Raw genomic sequence first — 18,955 nt, forward strand, 5'->3', positions numbered from 1 at the left:
CTCCTCTGCCTGGTCTCGAGACCATCCGGCATTCCTTCTCAAACCTTGCGACAACAAGCCCTCGTCAACCCTATCCGTCGTTCTGCCAACTGCCTCGCATCTCGAGATACAGCGTCTCGCCGAATATGTGCCCATCGGGCGGCAGCAACGTCTCTGCCCTGAACCTGACCCGAAGGTGAACCTCGCACCCTGCTCGTCCTGACGTGTCGACCAATGCGCTGTCTTGGTCCCGAGGGTCACAAACCTACCGATACCCACCCACCTCCTCACCCGTCCGATCCGCCATGAAGACGCCGGGGGAGGTCTACGAGGAGATTATTGTCTCCCACCAGGAGCTCGAGCGCATCCCGGCAGACGTCCACCTCTTCTGCCCACGCACAAGTGACGACGACCAAGAGGACTACGACGACCCGACCGCCGGCGGGGCCGCTCTGACACCCGAGGAGAAGCTTGCCCGCCAGGACCGCCTCGACGAGGGCCGCCGCCGCTTGCAGCTGACGTCCTGGGCATCACTCATCCTGGGTATCAACCGCGATCAGGCCGACCGTTGGCTGGGCGACTGGATCAGACGAACTGAGACTTTCCTCGTCAAGTGTGATGGCTGCGTGCGGGCCTGGCACATGGGGCGGAAGGCCCTCAAGGACCGCCTGTTGAAAGAATTCGACGAGGAGACAGCCGATATCATGGAGCGTCGCTTACATGCCTACGATACCGACCGCATTACACGCGGCCTGCGACGAGCCGTGGATCTGCTGGAGAAGCACGGGCCCATGTCGTCGGCCAAGTTAGTTGCCCTAGATGCTCCGGCTGTGCTTGCGTTTTACGAGGCCCTGTGCTGCGTGGAGTTTCTCAGCCTGCCCGACAACCGCAAGCTCTTCAACTACGTTTTCCAGAAAACCCAGGAGAAGAAGCCGCTCAAGATTGCCTCTGCGGTTATCCCCACAATGACCGTCTTCCTGTTCCAGGCCGATCCGCTGCGTTGCACATTCGCCCGCACGGCCTGGGAGCGCCGGCCGCCGCAGTCGCTGACACCCGAGCAGTTCGATTGGGCCGTCAGCGACCACCTGGCCGATGCCATTGAGGCCGTCAGCCGGCCGGATGCCGCCGATGCAGATGTGGAGCTGTTTTGGGACGGCTTTTTGCTGCTGCTCGACGCCATGAGCCCAGACCTGGTGCTGCACAGCCTGCGCGGCATGCAAATACCCATTGACGTCTACCAGCTGACTGTCAAGCACATTTCTGAGCGCGCCTCGCCTCAGGTCTTGGCCCGGGTCCTGCGTGCCCTCTGTGCCCTCATGGACAAGTCGTCCACGGCCTTCTGGGACGCCCTCTCTCTCATGAACCCCCCGCAGCTGCCCATGTTTGTGTTTGCGAGCCCAGCGTTTGCACCTTTCCTGGCCCGCTCCTTTGAGCCGGCTATGCAGCTCGTTCCCGACGACAGCGGCACTGTCACCCGCTTGCGTCTGCCGCTGCTCGTCGCGTTTGTGCAGTCCTTGATGCGTTCGCTGAACCGCAACCAGCGGGCAGACGTGTGCGATTATTTCCTTACTATTTTTCTGACAAGCACGGCCTCTCCTGCTGTCACCGCTACGCGCGAGGGCCACTCCACCTGCATTGCTGCTGGATTGAATGCCCTGCAGATGACACTCGACGGCTATCTCGACTCCCGCTATCGCCTGACGGCCGAGAGTGCCCTCTTTGTCAACACCGTCATCAACAACACCGTGAAGCACCATGACTACGTCGTCCGCTCGGCTAACCTGCATCCTGGCGATCGCTATAACATTGGCCTGTCCCAGGCCGCGGTCGGCGTTGTCGAGTCTGCTCTGGCCCTGGATACTCGAGCGATCCAGGACGAGTGGATGGCCCTGCAGCAGAATGGTCGTGTGCCAACAGGCGAGAACGAGCGCCGTTCCAACAAGTTGTGGGACGGCTTTCGCGGTGCTCTGGCGCCGGGGCGGCTTGATCTGGCCCGCGTCATGTTGGCAGCCACACTGTCTTTGCGCGGCATCCAGCGCTTCGCCCCCAAGAAACGCCAGCTGGTTGTCGAAGATGCCTCCAAGCGCCGCTTCAATGACGAGCTCGACCACGCGGCCGAGGCCATTGCCGCCACGGTTGCCCGGGTCAGCGAGGCTCTGAACCGCAAGGACTTGCAGCAGCTGCTGAGTGCCGACGCACAGAGCCGTGCGATGGACGCTGTCGCCGCGACCCTCGTTCATGCCGAGGATGCCATCCGCGAGGCCGGTGTGCAGCTGATCAGCACTCTCGTCGACGAGGACAGCCGCTCTGATGCCATTGCCAAGATGGTTGCTGACTATCCTGTGGCCTTTTTGACCTCATTTGCCGATTCCGTCAGCTACTTGACTGGCGGTGACGACCAGCTGCGCTGGCTTCAGCAACAGCAGCAGCCCACTGCGCAGGCATCGGCCGCGGTGTCTCCCTTTGAGCCCATGCGCCACATCTTCCGCTGTAGCAAAGACATTCTGAGTGGGCTGTGCGACACATCGAATGGTCTTCTGCGGTCGCGACCTCTGACGCCCGACGAGCGACAGGCCGTGAAGCGCTGGTGGACCATGGAGTGGCAATTTGTCGACCACTCCTTTTTGCGCGCCCGTTCCTGGAGCGAGGATGTTGACAAGTCGGTCATGGAGAACTATTGCCGCGACGTCATGGAGTTTGCCGAGCAGCTCATGGCCCAGGATGGTCTGATTGCGTCTGCATTGGGCGGGAGTGGCAGCAACAACAACAGCGGCCGAGCCAGTCCGAGCAACGTGGACAGCAACGCTGTGCCTGCATCGTCTTTTTCGCTTCCGTTTACCTCGACAGCATCTACGACCACAACTGCGACCACGCCTTCGTCCAACAAGGACAAGTGCATGGAGGAGGTCCTCGACGCACCCCGCAAGTACTCCATGGGTCTCTTTGAGATGATCCAGCTGCGTGACCTGTATCTCGTGCGCATCATTGTGCAAATCCTGGTCAAGCTGTTTAGCCGCCTCAAGGAGCACAACATGAAGTTCCCGGACAAGTTTGTCAACGCCATCCGCAACACGTATACGCCTCACGCACAGCTTAAGAACAAGTTCCGGGTCAATACGAACATGGACAACACCCAACGAGCCGAACTAATGCGTGCCATTGGCGACGGGGCAGACGATGACGACGATGAAGACGTCGAGATAGTGTCTTGGGGAGCCGCAAAGTCGAGCACCGCTGCTGATGCCGCCAAAAAAAAGCAGACCTCCCTGGAAGCGTGGTCTCGCGCGGGCACTGGAATGGCCGCCTCTCGATCCGCATCACCGGCCGTGCCTCCTTCGTCGCTCACTAGCAAAGATGCGGCGTCGCAATTGACCCCTGGACTGAACAAGCACCGGGCGTTGCTGGATAAGCTCAAGACGACGGCAGCGGCCAAACCCGACCACACAGCTCAGACGGCTCTTCTGGCCAACAGAGCAGCGATTCGCGACAAACGGGCGCGCGAGAAGGCCGAAATGGACAAGAGCAAGGCCGAGGCCGTGGCAAAGGCACGTGCTCTGCGCGTGTCCGTCAAAAGCGACCTCATGGTCGACTCAGAAGAGGACGACGCCGACGACGATGACGGCGACGACGACGGCATGGCGGCCCTTATCCAACAGAGCAAGAAGAGCGACCAGATGATGGACGATGCGGTGCGCCGGCAGCGCCAGAACATGCTGCAAAAGCCCGAGCCCGTCAAGAAGAAGAAGCTGCAGCGGTCCGCCAAGGACATGCGCGCCCGCATCATCCCCAACATGGACCGCCTGCACCAGGCCATCCTCGAGTGGGACATCTTTTACGAGGGCAACGATCCGCCCAACACGGGCCAGTGCGAGGCTGTGGCGGACGGATACCCGTCCCCGGCCGAGTACAAGCGCACCTTCTTCCCGCTGCTGATCAACGAAGCGTGGCGGTCCTTTGTGACGGCCAAGGACGAGAGCACGTCCAAGGCGTTTGGCATCAAGGTCATTACGCGCATCTCGGTCGACAATTTTCTGGAGGTGAGCACGGGCATGACGCTGCCGCCGAACAATGAGGGCGGGAATGGCAACGGACATGGAAACGGAAACGGAAACGGCGACAGGGTGGTGAGCGAGGGCGACATTGTGCTCCTGTCCAAGGCGCAGAACCCGTTGACGGGCCGGACCGAGCCGCACTGCCTGGCTCGTGTGTACAAGACGGCGTACAAGCGCAACACGGTCGAGGTGACGTACCGGCTCAACAGCCGTGGCAATCAGATAGTGCCGATATTGCTGCCGGGTGCCGAGCTGAAAGCTGTCAAGATTACCAACATGACGACGATTGAGCGCGAGTTTGCGGCTCTCGAGAGTCTCCAGTACTACGACCTCATGGACGAGGTGCTCAAGGCGACGCCGTCGCCGATGCTGAGCTTTGGCGACGCAGCCATCGACGACTTGGCGCGCAACTACGATCTCAACCGGGGCCAAGCGCTGGCGATTATGCACGGCAGGGCCAACGACGGCTTCACGCTCGTGCAGGGCCCGCCCGGTACGGGCAAGACCAAGACGATTGTGGCCATGGTCGGCGCGCTGCTGACGGGCACCATCAAGAACAATGCGGGCGCCGTGGCCATGAACCGACCAGGCAACGCAGCTGCCAACAACGACAGCACGATCAAGAAGCTTCTGGTGTGCGCGCCCAGCAACGCCGCCGTGGACGAGCTGGTGCTCCGTCTCAAGGCGGGCATCAAGGAGTCGACGGGCGTGACGCGCAAGATCAACGTGCTGCGCCTGGGCCGCTCGGACGTGATCAACGCCGGCGTGCGGGACGTGACGCTCGACGAGCTGGTCAAGGCGGAGGTGGCTCGGCAGACGTCGTCGACGATTACGGCCGTGGGCAAGGATGGCAAGCCGGTGGAAGGCGCCGCCCCTGTGAGCGACCGCGACAAGATGCACCAGCGGGCGGGCGAGATCAAGGCGCAGCTCGCCGCGCTGTTTCCGGCGCTGGAGGCAGCGCGAAGCGACGACAGCGCGGACCGGGGCAAGCTCAACCAGCTGCAGCGCGAGGTCGACCAGCTGCGGTCCGAGCAGCGGCGCATTGGCGCGCAGATCGACCGCGACAAGGAGAGCGGCAACACGTACGCGCGTGAGGCGGAGATTAAGAAGCGGCAGATCCAGCAGAAGATCCTCAACGACGCGCACGTGCTGTGCGCGACACTCAGCGGCAGTGGCCACGAAGTGTTCAAGAACCTGAATGTCGAGTTCGAGACGGTCATCATCGACGAGGCGGCGCAGTGTGTGGAGCTGAGCGCACTGATCCCGCTCAAGTACGGCTGCGCCAAGTGCGTCCTCGTGGGCGACCCCAAGCAGCTGCCGCCCACGGTGCTGTCGCAGTCGGCGGCGCGGTACGGCTACGACCAGAGCCTGTTTGTCCGCATGCAGCGCAACCGGCCCCAGGACGTGCACCTCCTCGATACGCAGTACCGCATGCACCCCGAGATCAGCCTGTTCCCGAGCCAGCAGTTTTACGAAAAGCGCCTCATCGATGGCGAGGGCATGGCGCAGCTGCGGCGGCAGCCGTGGCACGGCGACGGCGACGGCGACGACAAGAACGGCAGCGCGTCGCTGCTTGGCCCGTACCGGTTCTTTGACGTGGAGGGTGTGCAGGAGCGCGGCGCGCGGGGCCAGTCGCTGGTCAACGAGAACGAGATCCGCGTGGCGCTGCAGCTGTACAGGCGGTTCATGGGCACGTTTAGCAGCGGCGGCAGGGCGTTTACGGGCAAGGTGGGCATCATCACGCCGTACAAGGCGCAGCTGTATGCGCTGAAGGCGCGGTTCTCGGACCAGTACGGTCCGGGCGTGCTGGACACGGTCGATTTCAACACGACGGACGCCTTCCAGGGGCGCGAGTGTGACGTCATCATCTTTTCGTGTGTGCGTGCCAGCCCGACGGGCGGCATCGGTTTCATGACGGACATTCGGCGTATGAATGTCGGCCTGACGCGGGCCAAGTCGTCGCTGTGGATTCTGGGCGACTCGCGTGCCCTGCGGCAGGGCGAGTTCTGGCGGGCGCTGATTGAGGATGCCAAGGACCGCAAGCGGTACACCGGCGGCAATGTGCTGTCGCTGCTCAAGGCAGGGGCCCAGTCCGCCGGAGGAGGAGGAGCAGGCGCAGGCGCAGGCGCAGGCGCAGGCGCACGGGCGGCGCCCATGGGGCCCAAGGGGCCCAAGGCCAAAATCGAGGCGGGTTCCATCAAGCCGTCGCCCGCGTCCACCGCGCCCTCCAGTCGTAGCAGTAGTGTGAGTAATGGCCGCGGCGGCGGCAGCAGCAACGCGGCGCCGCCGACAGGCCCCAAGGCAGATCGGGACCGTGCGTTAATGACGCGGGCAAAGCCACAGCGTGACGCCAATAGTGACGATGGCGACGACGACGACGGCTACTCCCCACCCGCGGCATCGTCGCCCGTTGGGTCGCGTGCATCTGCCGGCGGCTCTGGCTCTGGCTTTGGTTCTCTGCCCCGTAAAAAGCCGACGCCCGCGCTGCTGCCGACGACATACACTGTCGTTGACCGTCCCGGCCGGCCGCCGACGGCGCCGTCCGATGTCGGCATGGGCGGCATCAATGCGCGCGGCGAGCCACTGCCCTATGGCGCGGCGTCGTCGTCGCGGCCCGTCATCGTGACAAGCAGCCCAAGCAACGGCCCTCCCAAGAAGCGGCCGCATGAGGGCAGCTCGCCCAGCGACGGCCAGCCGATGAAGAAGGTGAGCCACGTGTCGATGCTCTTTCGACGTTGTGCCGCAATCTCGCCATGTCCCGTTCCACCTTTGCTAATACGATTGTCCAAGGCAACGAAGCCACCGCATCCGTCCCATCCGCCTCGCCGTCCGACAGATCCGTCGGCCATGGAGGTGTTGGGAATCGACAACAAGACGAGCGCCGGTGGTGACAGCAAAGCGCCGTCGCAGCTACCACCGAGGCCCGCGCCAAGAGTAGGTTTTTGTCGTTTCCTTTTGCTGCGATGCCGCTGCGATGCCGCTACTAATGAACATCATAGCCGCCTATGCGTCCACCCAAGAAACGGGCCGTTGACCCATTCATCAAGAAGAAGCCCAACAACAAGCGGCCGTGATCATGCCACGTAGATGGCAAGGACCGGCCGGCGAGCAGCATATTTGAAAAAGGAGAGACCGAGGAGGTCTCCAGTTCTCATCCATCATGTACGATTGCATCTGTTGCGATTATTTTTGTTGTTGTTTTTGTTTTATTTTTACCTTTGATCCATTTGATGACTGGACCAAAGGGCGTTCTTGCCTTTTTTGCATTGTCCTCATTTTATACGCATTTGGCAGGCATCCCAGGAATAGGAACTGGATGGAGTCAGGTCATACATAGCGTTTTGTATTTCGGGGAAGAGTCATTGGCAAGTCATAGGAAATGAGGCAAAAAGTTGGGAAAATACCAATGAAACCAGGTCAAAATATCTGCAGTCGAGGCAGTAAACATCACGTGCTGTGGCGGCGGTTGGAAGCTATCGCCATTCGCACTTACCGCATGACGCTCTTCGCGGTTCACTGCGGCAGGAAAGCACGATAGGCCCAATTATACCGCACTGCCGTCCAAGGCAAGAGCAACCAGCAGTGGTGCAATGCCCGACTGCCGCTGTCGCGCCCTGGAAGAAAATGGTCTAATACCATTGGCTGCTTTAGAACAGGGTGTGGGGGTGCCAGTCGACAGGCCCACTACAGCTATGGCGTCAGTGTTTTAGCGGCCGCGGAGAAGAAAAAAAAGTTTTGCGCCTGCGACAGCGAACCGTTTCCGGCGGCCGGCGGGTCGGTCGGTTGCTGCTTCCTGACGCAAAGAGCACTGGCATCTCTCTTTGATAACAGCCCTGCACGCTCATTGGTCGGCGCAAAACATTGGGCGACAGACTGTAAAGTTGTTAACGGCGTCGACGTCGACAGATTTCCTAGTCGCTTCCCGTCCATTGCTTCCCTATTTATTGGTGAGAGTGCTGATGTGGTGATTCACTCGACGGACGACATTCGAGAAACGGCCTTCCCCCACTGACCGACCATTTCTTCCCTCCCTCCTCCTCCTCCTCCTCCTCCGCCCTCTTCTTCTCGATATGGCATACCACACCTCGCTCCTCACGGCCGTCGATAGCCGCAGCCACGTCCACCTTGTCGTTGGCTCGAACCCGCTGGCGGCTGCCCGCTGCAACCAGAGCTTGGCTGTCGGCGCCGTTCCGATCCTGGTGGCGCCCGAGCCGTCCAATGGCGCCCTCCTACCTGCTGCCCTCCAGGTCCGCGTTGATGCCGGCGAGGTACGGTGGGTGCGCGATGCCGTCTGCACCCACGACCACCTCGAGACCCTCGGCCGCAAGGCCGTCGACGGTTTTGTCGACGCTGTGTTTGTGACCGACCACGACCCGTCCATCGCCGAGACGGTATCGTCTGCCTGTCGCCGGCGACGCATCCCCGTCAACGTCGTCGACCGCCCCGATTTATGCTCGTTCTCGCTCTTGTCGACACACGCCGAGGGACCTCTGCAGATTGGCATCACAACCAACGGCAGTGGCTGCAAGCTGGCTTCACGGATCCGGCGCGACGTGGCCGCCACATTACCAGCTGGACTGGGCGAGGCTTGTGCACGGCTCGGCACTCTGCGGCGGCGCATCCAGGAGGAAGACAGAAAGGCGACCGCCGCGGCAATCGACAAGCCCACCAGTCCCTTCTTCGCCGAAGACGATTCCTACGACCAGAGCGCCGCCTTCAACCAGCTGGTGCCGTCACCAGAGACACGCGACGTCGGCGCCGCCGAGACGGCCGAGACGGCCGAGACGACCAAGACGCGACGCATGCGCTGGCTGGCGCAAATGTGCGAGTACTGGCCGCTCAAGCGCCTGGCGGGCGTGACGGACGCCGACGTCGAGGCCCTGCTGGAAGCATATGCCCAGGGCACGGCGCTGCCGCGGGACGCCCCGGCCGTCGACAAGGAGGAAGCGACCGCGGCGCTCCCAGGAGCCGCCGGGACGACGAGCCACGGCCGCATCATTCTGGCTGGATCGGGCCCTGGCCACCCAGACCTGCTCACCCGCGCCGTCCACCAGGCCATCTTGTCGGCCGACGTCATCCTCGCCGACAAGCTCGTGCCCCAGGGCGTCCTCGATCTGATCCCGCGCCGCACCGACGTCGCCATTGCCCGCAAGTTCCCCGGCAATGCCGACGCCGCCCAGGAGGAGCTCATTGAGCAGGCCACGGCCGCTGCCCGCGCCGGCAAGACCGTGCTGCGCCTCAAACAGGGCGACCCCTTTGTCTACGGCCGCGGCGGCGAGGAGGTGCTGCGGCTGCGCGCCGCCGGCTTCCAGGACGGGCGCTCGCTGTTTGTGCTGCCGGGCATCACGTCGGCACTGAGCGGTCCGCTGTTTGCCGGCATCCCGCCGACGCACCGTGACGCCGCCGACCAGGTGCTCATCTGCACGGGCACCGGCAAGAAAGGCACGCCGCCCGCGCCGCCGGGCTACCGCGTGTCGCGGACGGCCGTGTTCCTGATGGCGCTGCACCGCATCACGGGCCTCGTAGCCGAGCTGACGGCGTACACCGCCGAGGAAGAGGGGAGCACGAACCTGGGCCGCACGCTGTGGCCCGCCTCGACGCCGTGCGCCGTCATTGAGCGTGCCAGCTGCCCGGACCAAAAGGTCATCCGGACGACGCTGGAGCACGTCGCCGCGGCCATTGAGCAGGAGGGCAGCCGGCCACCCGGCCTCCTCGTCGTGGGCCGCGCGTGCGACGTGCTGTATACGCCCGTTGCCGCGGCGGTGCGCGGCGACGGCAGCAAGCCGTGGTCGGTGGAGGAGGGTTTCGCCGGTCTCGATCTGGATTCTCTCTCGCCCGCGGAGTTGGCAAGTCTGGCATAGTCGGTGTCGGCAATCGAATGGAAGCATTACGTGAGCTTCGTTTTTTCGTGCATACAACACAAAGCATGGGAGGGCGTTTTGGATACCACTTGGTTTGGGAGTAAAAGGAATGCACACGCAGGGTCGTGCATGCATAAAAGGAAGTGCATTTTCCTTCTTCATATATCCAAAATGTATAAAATATAATGTCAAATTCAAAAAACACCGTGTACGCAAATATGAGCTGCCTTTCTGGCAGACTGAGCTGTATTTCAAACACCTCGTGCACCACGCCTGAAGTACTATGCCTTGTCCTCGCCGCCCTCCGGGTCCTCAAATAGCACCAGCGTCGTGCCAGCCTTGCAGATATCGCCTTCCTTGTGCGCCAGCTTCTTGATCACACCCGCCTGTGGCGACCGGATCACCGTCTCCATCTTCATCGACTCAATCACCACCAGTGGCGCGCCCTTCTCGACTGTCTGGCCCACGCTCACCTCGTTGCGCAGAATCTTGCACGGCATCGGCGCCACGACCGACGCGGCCGCCGAGCTGGCGTCCGAGCCCAGCACCTTGGCGTGCCAGCCGGGCGACACCAGGGCCAGGTCCGTCTTGGCGCCGCCCTGGAACACCGTCACGCGCACGGGACCCTCATCTAGGCCCTCGGGGCGCTGCTGCACCACCGTCGACGCAATGCGCGACAGCGGGAAGAAGGACGTCAGCTTGGTCGTCGTGGCCTCGGGTGTCGGCTGACGAGAGGCCGTGCCGTCGAGCACAATGCCGTCAAACTCGCGCGTGGAGACGCCCGACACCTGCCCTTCGCCGGCGACGGGCTTGGTTGTGGGCTTCCAGGAAACGCGGGCGTTGTACAGCTGTCGTGCCGTCTGCGTCAGAGTCACCTCGACAACGTCGCCCGTCCGGTCGCTGTACGCGTCCAGCACCGCAAAGGCAAAGCTGCGCTCCGACGTGCCGCCGCTGCTAATGTCACCAAAGCCAAACGGCTGGCCGTGCGGCTCGCCCAGCGACGAGCTGCTCTGCTCCGACGTCAACAGGGCCAGCGCCGCCTGCACGTACACCTCGTCGGCCACCTCGTGCTTCTCAAAGAGCGTGTCGCGGTGCTTGTCAATGAAGCCCGTTTCGACGTCGGCCGCCTGGAAGGCCTCGGACCGGCACAGTCGCTTGAGGAACTCGATGTTGGTGTGCAGGCCCACGACCTCGTACTCCTCGAGCGCCAGCTCCAGCTTGCGGATCGCCTGCGCGCGGTCCTCGCCGCGCACAATCAGCTTGGCAATCATGCCGTCGTATGCCTGCGACACTGTGTCGCCCTGCACGAAGCCGGCGTCGATGCGCAGGTCCGACTCCTCGTCGTTGTTGGCCCGCGGCCGAGGCGTCGTCAGATGCACCAGCTTGCCCGAGTCGGGCATAAAGTTCATCTCGGGGTTCTCGGCGTAGATACGTGCCTCAATGGCGTGGCCCCGCGCGTCGATCTTGGCCTCGATCTCGTCCTGCGTCATGGGCAGCGGCTCGCCCGCCGCCACGCGCAGCTGCCACTCCACCAGGTCCGTACCCGTGACGAGCTCGCTGACCGGGTGCTCGACCTGGAGGCGCGTGTTCATCTCCATGAAAAAGAACTCGCCCGTGTCTCGGTCCAAAATAAACTCCACCGTGCCAGCACCGACGTACCCTACCGCCAGGGCTGCCGTGCGCGCCTTGTCCCAGAGGTCGTGGCGCAGCGCGTTGTCCAGGTCCGGTGCCGGCGACTCTTCCAGGACCTTCTGGTGACGGCGCTGCACGCTGCAGTCGCGCTCGCCCAGCGCCACGCACCCGCCCTGCGTGTCAGCAAACACCTGCACCTCGACGTGGCGCGGGCGCACAATGTATCGCTCCACCAGCATCACCTCGCCGCCCTCGCCGAAGCTCGCCTTGGCCTCCGCACGTGCACTGCGCAGCTGCGCTTCGAACTCGGCCGGCGTGTGGACAATCCGCATACCCTTGCCGCCGCCGCCGCGGACACTCTTGAGCAGGACCGGGTAGCCGACAGCGTCGGCATGAGCAGCAAGCTGCTCGGGACTCTGGTCGGCACCGTGGTAGCCCGGCACACAGGGCACGCCCGCGGCCAGCATGATGGCCTTGCTGCGGGCCTTGTCGCCCATGTCGTTCATGGCCTTGCCAGGCGGGCCCACAAAGGTGATGCCGGCCTCGGCACAGCGTTCTGCAAAGGCAGCATTCTCCGACAGGAAGCCGTAGCCCGGGTGCAGGGCACGTATGTTGTGCTTCTTGGCGAGGTCAATGATGCGGTCGCCGTCGAGGTACGAGCCGAGGGCGAGGCTGCGAGGCGAGGCCTTGGCGTGCTGCGCACTTGCATCCACTGCTGTGTAGAGCGTCGTCGTGGGAATGCCCATCCGCGTCGCGGTGCGGTGGATGCGCAGAGCGATCTCGCCTCGGTTGGCGATCAGGAGGGACGGCAGAGGCGCCGCCGCGGGTGCAGACGCGGATGCAGACGCGGAAGGGGACGTGGATGCTCCTTCGGTCGAGGGTGTTGCAGAGCGTAATGAGGTCGAAGCAAGGTAGCGAACAGGCTGGTACCCTAGGGGCAGCCGCGTATGTGCGGCTCGCTTGAGAGGACGCATAGTATGTGGCGGTGGTGCTAGAGGAGACGGAGGAGAGTACGTGGGCGAGAGTGGTATCGGTGAACGCTGGCGAAGCGTGGAGAGAGATGAGGTATGTATGCGGAAAAAACGTGTCAGGGGCACAAAATGTCAATCCCTTTATTGTTTATAGAACAGGTCGCTCTTTCTCTAATCGCCAAAATGAAAAGCAGAAAAATATGTGTCTTGTGTTGATCTCGTTCGGTCGTGCCTTCCCTTTTGTTTCTGGCTCCTTTTCCTCCTCACAGACCGAGAATAGCCGCAGCAGGCCTGGGGCAGTCCAAAACCGGCAGGCGGCGGTTGTGGACGGTGCACAGGCCAATTGGGGGAGGAACAGACGTCATTAGTTTCCGTGTAAGAAAGTACGGGGAAGGCGCCAGCGGAGGTATCGCCTCGGTTGCGAAAGTACCGGGCAACTCACGGCAGCACAGGAAAAGACATTTGGAAAAAAATGAGGGGAACTGTACGGACGGCTGAAATGTAAAACTGAATTAACGACATCGTATCTACTCCTCCGGACCGTTGGCCGACGTCGACGACTTGTCGAGCGACTTTCTGGTCTGCCGTAGCAATGGCTGTGGGCAACGGCTCTCCGTCGCACCTGCCCCGCCACTGGCGAACCAGCTCCTTCCCTCCCACCAAAGCCGACAACCCCATCAGCGCTGGAAGGTCCAGAACGAGCCAAAGGGCCAAAGCTGCGTTATCGACGACGCCCGATGCTCTCACCCTTTCTTCCCTCCTCGACATTACATCACAACCCTGACAACATCTCGACACTTGGCGATCGCATACGCATCAGGCCACCATGGAGCAGATCCCTCTGAACCACGAAGCCTCCGACGGCGACACCAACAAGCAGACTACGGCCTCGCTGCCGACGGAAGTCGTCCAGTGTCTCGAGAATGCACGCTTTGTAAGTAGAACCGAATTGAGGGACCGACGACGGCCGCAATGGCGAGGAAAAGAAACGTGCAGACCGCATGGACTCCCATTAACGTCACTCCAGCTCCATCTCGCTACCTGCGTCGACAACCAGCCCCATGTATCGCTCATGAACTACACCTACCTGCCCAGCGCTGCCGGCGCGCCCGACCACCCGATTGCATCCCCCGTCATCGTCATGACCTCCAATCCGGCCAGCAAGAAGACGCACAACATCGTTGCCAACCCCAATGTCTCGCTGCTCGTCCACGACTGGGTCTCGCACCGCCCGCTGCACCGCCGCATGTCCGCAGGCAGTGCCCTCTCCGACGACGGTCCGGGCGGCGGCACCGAGAGCGGCGGCGCGACGAGTGGTGCTCTTTCTGGCGGGCTGGGCGCGCTCGGCGGCGGCGCCGCAGCAGCAGAACAGCCCCCCTCCTCGCTGGCCACGCTCCTGCTCAACCTCAACACGGCCGCTGTGTCGTCGATTTCGGCGACCATCAACGGCACAGCCCGCCTGCTGGCCCAAGGCTCGCCGGAAGAGGCCTACTACCGCGAGCAGCACCTGGCCTACAACAACTTTGCCGCCGACCCGGTCGGCCCGGACGAGACACGCATCCACCAGCAGATTGCACACGGGCGTGGCTCGGCAGCGGCGCCGGCGACAGCGGCGTCCGGGGCCGACCCTCGTCCACAGGACGGGCGGGAGCGGTTTGTCGCCGGCGAGGAAGTGCGCGTGATTGTGGTGGCGATCCGGGATGTGCGCATCAGTGACTGGAAGGGCCAGGTGCGAGACTGGGTGCTGGCACCGCCAGCACCTGCTGCCGAGGCGTCACAGCCGACCATCAATGGTATGTGATTGCTCTCGGTGTCGGTTTGCGGCTTCGGAAGGACGGGACTCTGTGTACGGTATAAAAAGGCAACACATAAACAATATGGAAGAATTTCGTCATCAATGGTGGTATTTCGTTGGCACGGTTAGTGAATATTTATTAGTTGTATTTTAACAGTGCATCACTAAAAAATACATAATCCCACAAAATAATAAACGAATAAATCAACAAAGTCGACAAGTAATACTTTCAAATTGTATGCTCTTAATCTATGTCCATAATACAGTCCAACACAATAGGAAACCAAACCAACCATCCGCTGGCATGGTAAACGGAGTACAAAGCGCCAGAAATACCGAAACCCTGTGCCTAAATCCCCAAGGTCAAGAAAAAAAAACCACCAAAAAGTCAGGGACGCCAACGTCGGTATAAATGCAGAGCTTGGAAGGCCAAACAGAACCATGACAGAAAAAAATGAAAAGGAAAATCATCATAGGAACACAATCGTTACAAGGGAGAGAGGTTGTGGACATTACTTGGCCCACTCGACGACCTCGAGTGCGCATACAACGAGAATAAGCGTCGAGGGCAGGATCCAAATCACGTAGCTCTGGAAGAGGATCTGGGACATGGTCCGCTCAAAGACGGCGTTGATCTGGCAGATCTGCGCCAGCTGCAGGGCACTGGGGGCGCCCGTCAGCAGGAAGCAGACAATGACAAATATGGGGTCGTCGAGGATGGACACCGGCACGTATTTGGCAAACAGGGCCAAAATGGGAGCCATGATCAGCGTGGGCAGCACCATGCGGCAGACGAGCGATGCAATGAGGAGACGCTTGCCAATCTGGGCCTCCTCCGGGTCGTGCGACGCTTGGGTTTGTGTGTTGCGTGCGAGGTTGGCGCCAAGTACCACCAAAATGAGGGGTACAGCGACACCTGCCGTCGAGGTGACTGCGCTCGTGACGCTGTTGTTGATGAACGTGCCCTCCTCGAAAAACAGACGCTTGAGTTCGGGGAACGACGCAACAATCACAGAAATCAGCATGGCCCACAGCGGCGGGTTCATGAAATCCCACAGGAAACCCGACACCCGCGAAGCGACATGTTGAACCACGACCACGACCTTTTGCAGAGGGGTGGGCAGCGACGCATAGATGCGGCTGCCACTCGCCGCCAGCCAGTTGGCGGCGCGGTGGTGGTAGATGTCGAAGCGCACCCTGACGCCCTCGAGGCCCTCGGGAATTTCAGGCTCGTTGATGTTGCGAATGCGTGGGAACGACAGAATATGGCTGTCCAGTCCAGGAACGCCGCCGTTCGCAGCAGTTAGGCCGGAAAAGTCGCTGCTGCTGACGGTGCGAATGTGCTGCTTCGAGCTGCGCTTCTTTGGCGTGCGCTTGCCTTGGCTGCCGCCGCCGTTGTCGTCTTCAGCGTCCGATGCATACGGCGAGCCACGCGACCGCGGCGCCACGGGCGTTCGTCCCGACGGAACAAAGACGTCCGAATACTCCGTGACAGGGCTGTGAGCCAAAAGATCGTCATCGTCGTCGTCATCGTCATCGTCATTCTCGTCGTTACCCTCATCGGATTGGGTAGTCACGCCCACGATGATGGGATGACTACCACCCTGAGCAGTCTCGTCGCCTTCGGGGTCGTCGCGATACCGGCCTTCCTCCGCGGCGTCTTGGTTGTACTCCTCGTACTTCGACTTGGGCGCTAGCAGGACGTGGTAGCCCCAGCTCCAACGGAGCACCTGGCCGAGCTGCTGGAAGATCATCAGGTATAGAATGCCGCGCGCTGCGACTTCGTCGTCATTGTCGCGGGGAACTCTGTCCCAGTGCAGGCCTTTCAGTGTCTGGGAGAGGGAGAGGACGAGGGAGATGGGAAGCGAGTTGGAGTTGCCAAAGACCTGTGGCGAAGGAGCGACAAGTTAGCGATCGGTTCTCGGCTCATGCAGCACATTGGAAACGAAAACAATGAACAAAAATCCCAAAGCATTACCACTTACACCCATGGCAGTCACAAAGTTGGCGGCCCGTCTGTTGAAGCCAAAAAGCCTTGTCACGACTTTGGACACAATGTACGACACGGCGGTCATGACGACAAAGATTATCGGAATGATGCCGAGCTCGATGAACTTGTCGCCGTCAAGTTGAGACGCGAGTTTTGTAAAAACTGGAGGAAGACATCCGTTAGCGATGTGTGACGAGCAAAGAACAGGAAAGCGAATTCGGCACATACTCAGACACGGCGTGAACAGCATCACGTTGAGGTTGGCAAGGAACTTTTGCTTATCGGCATCGAAGTGGCCCAGGCGCGCGATGATGTAGCCTGGCAAACTGACGCACACGACCTCCATGACGGCCTCAAAGACGAGCATGACGAGGCGGCCAAACGAAGGATGTGACTCGTGCGACTTCATGATCGCTATCGCCTGCACCTCAGAGATGCAGCCGCTGGATAAAGACTCCATGGCAGTATCAGCGGCCACTGCCTGGAGGTAATTAGATATGTTTCGACTTTTGTTTGGTTGTTCAAGACGTATGGAGAGACGTAGAGGCGAGACGATGGAGGGCTAGGATCGAGTGCGTCCTCAGACGAAGAGCCGAGAAAGAAATCCGTCTGGCCGACAAGATCGAGTCCGAGGTGTCGTGTGTCCTTTCGGGGCAGGGTTCTACCAGGGTCGAAGTGAATGTCCCAAAGGGTTTGTCTAACGATTGAGACAGAAGCCTGGCTTTGTCGTTGTCAAAGAAGGTTGTAGTGGTTGGAAGGCTAGAGGGATGATGACTGAGCCCAATTTGGAGTCCCCGTCGATCTCTTGATTCGGTCGAGCCAAAAACGTGGATGGCAGCTGTCGTCTTGTGACAGATTTAAAAAGGGGAATCGATTGTGATTTTTCGTCCCACGAGAACTCTGGGGAGAGGAGATCGGAGCTGGCTGGTCTGCCCGAAGCGACGTCTGTTGCTGCCGACGCTGGTGCGTCGATGTCGAGGTGAGGCGATATCTCGCGGAAGCAAGGGAAGAAGCCCCAGTGTAACTGATAACGACAGCCGTCCGAAACAGGATTGACTGGTGCTAAGCACGGTTGGTGACCAGCGCCAAATGGCCCTGGTCTGTGGCACTGCTCTTAGACCTTGCACTCAAAAAGGATTTTATTTGAGTAGAAGCCTAGAGTGTTGCGTATTCAGAATACTCGCGCGCCGCTAACGAGAATCGAGATGGGAGAGGCGATAGCGAGAAGGTGTGGATGGCGTGGATAGGTGGTGGATTGCGCGGATTGGGCGAGTAATGGCGAACAATCTAGGCATGTGGGAGGGTGCCGGGTTCAGATAAGGCGTGCATCCAGCCGCGCCATACCTAGGCAAGCTAAGCTTCCAGGCCCACCTCAGCCTCTTTTTCCCTTTCTCAGTCGTTCTTGGCCGAATTGGCAACGGTCTCCAATGGCTGTGTACTTCTGCCGCTGTGAGGTGTGTCGAATTGCTGCTGAAAGAATTTGATTTCGCCACTAAACGACAAAAGATGCCCGGTCCTTTTTGGATTTGGCAAGACCTTCGTATGCAGGAACTTTTGTTGGAACCGATTGAGGCAGAGTAGAGTAACCAATGGAATCAGACCAACAAACATGGAAGCGCCCAGTTGCGGTTTCGTGTTTGGGAGGGCAGCTGGCGTCACTGTGCGAACTCAGCTCAACACCAACAGCTCATGGGCGAGCTGGCAAAGGGCCGAACAAACAAAGCATCCGACGTTTGACACTGGCCCATGTAAGCACTGACGAATGACACCAGGCAACAGCTTGACAGTGGCCTTGCCCACAATGCCGAACGACTCCGCAATCTGCCAGTCGCTGACAATGAGTCGGAGGTTGGGGGTAAGTGATGACGCCCGAGGAATTGGGCAATCGAGAGGATGCAAAAGGATGAGGAGTGAAAAGGGGGAACGAGACAATGTGAGCCGCATTGGTCGAGACGACGGGGCAACAAGCACGATTGCACCTGCCCGAATATATGCAGCCAGGGAGTTTTGCGAGCGCACAGGGAAGGAGGTGATCGGATTGAGGCAGATTGGGAAAGAGAGCTCCAGACCAGCCAATTTGTGAAACAGCGAGTGTTTTCGACGTGTTCGACAAAGCAGTCACCACAGCAGTCACCACCCGCGCAGCTGCCTCTCGGCTGCCACTGCGTCAGATGTCGTAGCCCAGTTGTTCCGTCGCGAGAATCCTTTTCACTGGCCATCTGTGGCTGTTGTGTGTGGCTTGTATTCGCATATGGTGCACGTTTCAAACACCACATCTGGACACGCGCTGACGCACCCGACGACGCACATGCACGTACGCACACTTTCACTTTCCAGCGTGTCCCGATATACGAGGATTTTGATATACGGCCAGCTCGACCAAGGGTCGGCGTTGTTGCAAATAGGACGAGGACGAAGTCACGATACGAAAGGAAACACAGAGAGTCTGTGGTGTAATTACAACGCGAAGTATCTTGCCTGATTGCGTGGATAGAATTCTGTCCTACTATACCGTCTCAAGTCGATGTATAGCTTTTCGAACAAGAAAGGAATTGCAAAGCATACAAGACACCCAAAGAATGGGCACAGCACAGCATGAGCCATATGCCATCGCACACCAAACGATGAACATAATTCAGGGCTATCGACTCGTGGCACACGGCAACAGCAAAATA

General features: G+C 60.5%; 5 protein-coding genes across 5 annotated transcripts; 3 read left to right on the forward strand and 2 right to left on the reverse strand.

Annotated features, from left to right (window-relative positions):
* Positions 1–284: 284 nt before the first annotated feature.
* Positions 285–7,105, forward strand: SPBR_01178 (tRNA-splicing; the record flags this gene model as incomplete). Its single annotated transcript, XM_040759489.1, has 3 exons — positions 285–6,737; positions 6,822–6,965; positions 7,031–7,105. 3 exons carry the CDS (start codon positions 285–287, stop codon positions 7,103–7,105), a joined length of 6,672 nt encoding a protein of 2,223 aa, XP_040619605.1.
* A 996-nt stretch (positions 7,106–8,101) lies between these two features.
* On the forward strand, positions 8,102–9,892 carry SPBR_01551 (uroporphyrin-III C-methyltransferase; the record flags this gene model as incomplete). Its single annotated transcript, XM_040759861.1, has 1 exon — positions 8,102–9,892. One exon carries the CDS (start codon positions 8,102–8,104, stop codon positions 9,890–9,892), a length of 1,791 nt encoding a protein of 596 aa, XP_040619606.1.
* Positions 9,893–10,173: 281 nt separating this feature from the next.
* Positions 10,174–12,498, reverse strand: SPBR_01389 (3-methylcrotonyl-CoA carboxylase alpha subunit; the record flags this gene model as incomplete). Its single annotated transcript, XM_040759700.1, has 1 exon — positions 10,174–12,498. One exon carries the CDS (start codon positions 12,496–12,498, stop codon positions 10,174–10,176), a length of 2,325 nt encoding a protein of 774 aa, XP_040619607.1.
* Positions 12,499–13,321: 823 nt separating this feature from the next.
* Positions 13,322–14,296, forward strand: SPBR_01905 (pyridoxamine phosphate oxidase; the record flags this gene model as incomplete). Its single annotated transcript, XM_040760215.1, has 2 exons — positions 13,322–13,429; positions 13,523–14,296. The coding sequence occupies 2 exons, from the start codon at positions 13,322–13,324 to the stop codon at positions 14,294–14,296; spliced, it is 882 nt and encodes a 293-aa protein (XP_040619608.1).
* A 506-nt stretch (positions 14,297–14,802) lies between these two features.
* On the reverse strand, positions 14,803–16,740 carry SPBR_01492 (uncharacterized protein; the record flags this gene model as incomplete). The annotated part of the gene is made up of 3 exons (XM_040759802.1): positions 14,803–16,122; positions 16,276–16,442; positions 16,509–16,740. 3 exons carry the CDS (start codon positions 16,738–16,740, stop codon positions 14,803–14,805), a joined length of 1,719 nt encoding a protein of 572 aa, XP_040619609.1.
* Positions 16,741–18,955: the final 2,215 nt, after the last annotated feature.

This window comes from Sporothrix brasiliensis (genome assembly GCF_000820605.1).
Source record: "Sporothrix brasiliensis 5110 chromosome Unknown Cont18, whole genome shotgun sequence".
Lineage (NCBI taxonomy): Eukaryota > Fungi > Ascomycota > Sordariomycetes > Ophiostomatales > Ophiostomataceae > Sporothrix > Sporothrix brasiliensis.